Genomic DNA, 6175 nt, shown 5'->3' with positions numbered 1-6175 from the left:
GATTACAAGTTTTGATTAGCTCCACCTCAACTACCATTACATGTGTGATTACAAGTTTTGATTAGCTCTACCTAAATTACCATTACATGTGTGATTACAAGTTTTGATTAGCTCCACCTCAACTACCATTACATGTGTGATTACAAGTTTTGATTAGCTCTACCTCAACTACCATTACATGTGTGATTACAAGTTTTGATTAGCTCCACCTCAATTACCATTACATGTGTGATTACAAGTTTTGATTAGCTCTACCTCAACTACCATTACATGTGTGATTACAAGTTTTGATTAGCTCCACCTCAACTACCATTACATGTGTGATTACAAGTTTTGATTAGCTCCACCTCAATTACCATTACATGTGTGATTACAAGTTTTGATTAGCTCCACCTCAATTACCATTACATGTGTGATTACAAGTTTTGATTAGCTCCACCTCAATTACCATTACATGTGTGATTACAAGTTTTGATTAGCTCCACCTCAATTACCATTACATGTGTGATTACAAGTTTTGATTAGCTCCACCTCAACTACCATTACATGTTTGATTACAAGTTTTGATTAGCTCTACCTCAACTACCATTACATGTGTGATTACAAGTTTTGATTTGCTCCACCTCAACTACCATTACATGTGGGATTACAAGTTTTGATTAGCTCTACCTCAACTACCATTACATGTGTGATTACAAGTTTTGATTAGCTCCACCTCAACTACCATTACATGTGGGATTACAAGTTTTGCTTAGTTCTACATCCACCTCAACTACCATTACATGTGTGATTACAAGTTTTGATTAGCTCCACCTCAACTACCATTACATGTGGGATTACAAGTTTTGCTTAGTTCTACATCCACCTCAACTACCATTACATGTGTGATTACAAGTTTTGATTAGTTCTACATCCACCTCAACTACCATTACATGTGGGATTACAAGTTTTGATTAGTTCTACATCCACCTCAACTACCATTACATGTGGGATTACAAGTTTTGCTTAGTTCTACATCCACCTCAACTACCATTACATGTGTGATTACAAGTTTTGATTAGTTCTACATCCACCTCAACTACCATTACATGTGGGATTACAAGTTTTGCTTAGTTCTACATCCACCTCAACTACCATTACATGTGTGATTACAAGTTTTGATTAGCTCTACCTCAACTACCATTACATGTGGGATTACAAGTTTTGCTTAGTTCTACATCCACCTCAACTACCATTACATGTGTGATTACAAGTTTTGATTAGCTCTACCTCAACTACCATTACATGTGGGATTACAAGTTTTGCTTAGTTCTACATCCACCTCAACTACCATTACATATTCAATGGATGAAACTTGTATAACCATGGTCTCAACGGGTGGTTTGTTGGCTAAATGCCCGTATAATGGCACGATAACCCACATGACTTCAGGATAACCCACATAACGTTAGGATGACCCACATAACGTTAGGATGACCCACATAACGTTAGGATGACCCACATAACGTTAGGATGACCCACATAACGTTAGGATGACCCACATAACGTTAGGATGACCCACATAACGTTAGGATGACCCACATAACGTTAGGATGACCCACATAACGTTAGGATGACCCACATAACGTTAGGATGACCCACATAACGTTAGGATGACCCACATAACGTTAGGATAACCCACATGACTTCAGGATGACCCACATAACGTTAGGATGACCCACATAACGTTAGGATGACCCACATAACGTTAGGATGACCCACATAACGTTAGGATGACCCACATAACGTTAGGATGACCCACATAACGTTAGGATGACCCACATAACGTTAGGATGACCCACGTGACTTGAGGATGACCCACATAACGTTAGGATGACCCACATAACGTTAGGATGACCCACATGACTTCAGGATGACCCACATAACGTTAGGATGACCCACATAAAGTTAGGATGACCCACATAACGTTAGGATGACCCACATAACGTTAGGATGACCCACATAACGTTAGGATGACCCACATAACGTTAGGATGACCCACATAACGTAAGGATGACCCACATAACGTTAGGATGACCCACGTGACTTGAGGATGACCCACGTAACTTTAGGATGACCCACATAACGTTAGGATGACCCACATAACGTTAGGATGACCCACATAACGTTAGGATGACCCACATAACGTTAGGATGACCCACATAACGTTAGGATGACCCACATGACTTCAGGATGACCCACATAACGTTAGGATGACCCACATAACGTTAGGATGACCCACATAACGTTAGGATGACCCACATAACGTTAGGATGACCCACATAACGTTAGGATGACCCACATGACTTCAGGATGACCCACATAACGTTAGGATGACCCACATAACGTTAGGATGACCCACATAACGTTAGGATGACCCACATAACGTTAGGATGACCCACATAACGTTAGGATGACCCACATGACTTCAGGATGACCCACATAACGGTAGGATGACCCACATAACGTTAGGATGACCCACATAACGTTAGGATGACCCACATAACGTTAGGATGACCCACATAACGTTAGGATGACCCACATGACTTCAGGATGACCCACATAACCTTAGGATGACCCACATAACGTTAGGATGACCCACATAACGTTAGGATGACCCACATAACGTTAGGATGACCAACATAACGTTAGGATGACCCACATGACTTCAGGATGACCCACATAACGTTAGGATGACCCACATAACGTTAGGATGACCCACATAACGTTAGGATGACCCACATAACGTTAGGATGACCCACATAACGTTAGGATGACCCACATAACGTTAGGATGACCCACATGACTTCAGGATGACCCACATAACGTTAGGATGACCCACATAACGTTAGGATGACTTACATAACGTTAGGATGACCCACATAACGTTAGGATGACCCACATAACGTTAGGATGACCCACATGACGTTAGGATGACCCACATGACTTCAGGATGACCCACATGAAAAGAGATTGACCCTGAGGATGAGATAATGACCCACATGTTACACCGGGGCAGCCTTGTGTTTTACCTTCAGGAGACGCGGGCCAGTTACACATTCGGGTAGCTCTCTCTTGTCTGCAAGCGGGCAATACTTCTTGATAACACGGTCGATTCCAAATGCCACGGCAAACACCGCTCGCTGTGCCACAGAAGCGAAACGGAATGTGTAAGCCCCATGGAGCTCTTCAACATTGTGCTTGAGACACTCTTTATCTAGTCGCTCACAGCGGTTAAGATCCATCCAGTACCTAAATACACGTTATACAAACATCCTATAGTTATCAACATTTTAGATCCAACCAGTACCTAAATACACGTTATACAAACATCCTATAATTATCAACATTTTAGATCCATCCAGTACCTAAATACACGTTATACAAACATCCTATGGTTATCAACATTTTAGATCCAGCCAGTACCTAAATACACGTTATACAAACATCCTATAGTTATCAACATTTTAGATCCAACCAGTACCTAAATACACGTTATACAAACATCCTATGGTTATCAACATTTTAGATCCAGCCAGTACCTAAATACACGCTATACAAACATCCTATAGTTATCAACATTTTAGATCCATCCAGTACCTAAATACACGTTATACAAACATCCTATAGTTATCAACATTTTAGATCCAACCAGTACCTAAATACACGTTATACAAACATCCTATGGTTATCAACATTTTAGATCCAGCCAGTACCTAAATACACGCTATACAAACATCCTATAGTTATCAACATTTTAGATCCATCCAGTACCTAAATGCACGTTATACAAACATCCTATAGTTATCAACATTTTAGATCCATCCAGTACCTAAATACACGTTATACAAACATCCTATAGTTATCAACATTTTAGATCCAACCAGTACCTAAATACACGTTATACAAACATCCTATAGTTATCAACATTTTAGATCCAGCCAGTACCTAAATACACGTTATACAAATATCCTATAGTTATCAACATTTTAGATCCAGCCAGGAATCTATAGAAACAGAGGAACCTATAGAAACAGAGGAACCTATAGAAACAGAGGAACCTACTTTTTGAACCAGGGGTTGGTGTGGGTGTCGGGTCGAAGTGCGGACAAATGCCCGTTGTATCCCTCGGTGGTGTACGTCTTGAAGCCTAGGTAGACACTTCCCACAAACAATCGGACAGAATCCTGGAAAGTTTGGTTCATTCAATAACTCATCTATAGATCATTCAGATAGGCTTTGAGATTACGGGTGGCTCAGACATTTCATTATATCCTAAGTGATTCATGACATTGATTCATGACATTTAAGGTGGGTCATGATATCCACAATAAGTCATCATGACTAGACAATTATCGCAAACAATAACTACATGCAGAGTTTCTTCCAGGCATCTCTTCGGGGGGGGGGGGGGGGGGAGGGCGGAGTCTACCCCCCCCCCCCCCCCCCCGAACGAAATTAAATTTATATAAAACTGTCAACCGGAGAACTTGACTTGAGTTTTTATCTGATCCGCCAGTACTGCACAATCATTACTTAAATAACTTTTTCAACCAAACTTTTTCATTAAACGTAAATAGCAAAGCACAAAATCAAACTAAAATTACTATTCTTCAAAAAAGTATAATTTTATCATGCAAAAATTGTACCAGTTACTTTACTTATCGGGATAGATAACTCGCAAGAAAATAAATTTACATCACAACAAAAATAATAATTACTTTCTTTTAGTATTTGTTGATGTTAGAAAAACAGACGCATATGTCGCCCAATCCACGGACAACATGCGCTAAGACAGAAGCTCTGGACGCCACACCCTTCTGACTTGATTTTATGTACCGTATATAGAGAAAAAACGCAACTTACTGCCCCTCCGAAATTTAATGCAACCCCCCCCCCACCTCCCCGCAAAAACACTCCTCCGATTGTTCTCATCAGACCCTCCAAGTTTTACGGCAATCGGTTGAAGGTGTGGTCAAGGTGTGGTCAAGGTGTGGTCATGGTGTGGTCAAGGTGTGGTCATGGTGTGGTCAAGGTGTGGTCAAGGTGTGGTCAAGGTGTGGTCAAGGTGTGGTCAAGGTGTGGTCATGGTGTGGTCAAGGTGTGGTCAAGGTGTGGTCAAGGTGTGGTCAAGGTGTGGTCAAGGTGTGGTCAAGGTGTGGTCAAGGTGTGGTCAAGGTGTGGTCAAGGTGTGGTCAAGGTGTGGTCATGGTGTGGTCAAGGTGTGGTCAAGGTGTGGTCAAGGTGTGGTCATGGTGTGGTCAAGGTGTGGTCAAGGTGTGGTCATGGTGTGGTCATGGTGTGGTCATGGTGTTGTCAAGGTGTGATCAAGGTGTGGTCAAGGTGTGGTCAATGTGTGGCCATGGTGTGGTCATGGTGTGGTCATGGTGTGGTCAAGGTGTGGTCAAGGTGTGGTCATGGTGTGGTCAAGGTGTGGTCATGGTGTGGTCAATGTGTGGCCATGGTGTGGTCAAGGTGTGGTCATGGTGTGGTCAAGGTGGGGTCAAGGTGTGGTCATGGTGTGGTCAAGGTGTGATCAAGGTGTGGTCAAGTTGTTGTCAAGGTGTGGTCATGCATAAAGGACGAAGCCACATACTTTAGTTGTTATTTATTTAGAAAGTGATCCGCGCTTTTCTTAATAGTTATTTAAATAGTGGTGCATTGTTATTTATTTATGGAAAATATTTTCAGTGTAGGGCTGTTAAGTAGTTCACCAACCTGTTATATGGCTCATGCAGGTTTTATTGAGCCGTATAACTGGTTGGTGACCTACTTACCAGCCCTATGGTCTAACTCAGTGTGTGAGGAGATAGGTCCACGGTATATATTTATTGGTAGTATGATTGTAGGTCATCAAAAGAAAAACATTGTTTCTTCTGTCACGAGCATCTTCAAAAAAAAAACATGATCAATGGGTAAATAAACCGGGAGTGATCTCCCATAAACTTCATCGAATATTCTTATATGAAACAACAGGGAATGGCAACTCGGGATATAGACATGACTTTTAATCCATTTTAAATACTTAAACTTTTTACAATAGAATAAAATCTCGTAGAAAACAGAATTGCACACCAAGTGAATGTCATATAAAATGTGCAAAATAGTGCGGAATATTATTAGTATTTTATAAATT

The 6175-nt window shown here is 41.1% G+C and overlaps 1 protein-coding gene across 1 annotated transcript in view; it reads right to left on the bottom strand.

The window, feature by feature from the left end:
* Nucleotides 1–3044: 3044 nt before the first annotated feature.
* The window catches only part of LOC131938090 (metabotropic glutamate receptor 3-like), a 29962-nt gene continuing 26831 nt past the window's right edge, over nucleotides 3045–6175 (bottom strand). Inside the window, exons 5-6 of the mRNA XM_059295986.1 lie at nucleotides 4105–4226; nucleotides 3045–3291 (exon numbers count right to left, since the gene is read on the bottom strand). Coding sequence (XP_059151969.1) covers nucleotides 3045–3291; nucleotides 4105–4226 — 369 coding nt within the window. The remainder of the gene's footprint in view (nucleotides 3292–4104; nucleotides 4227–6175) is intronic.

Source organism: Physella acuta, unplaced genomic scaffold (assembly GCF_028476545.2).
Source record: "Physella acuta isolate Inbredline_101_S28 unplaced genomic scaffold, ASM2847654v3 ptg000233l, whole genome shotgun sequence".
NCBI lineage: Eukaryota > Metazoa > Mollusca > Gastropoda > Physidae > Physella > Physella acuta.
This window is presented reverse-complemented; position numbering and strand designations above follow the sequence as displayed.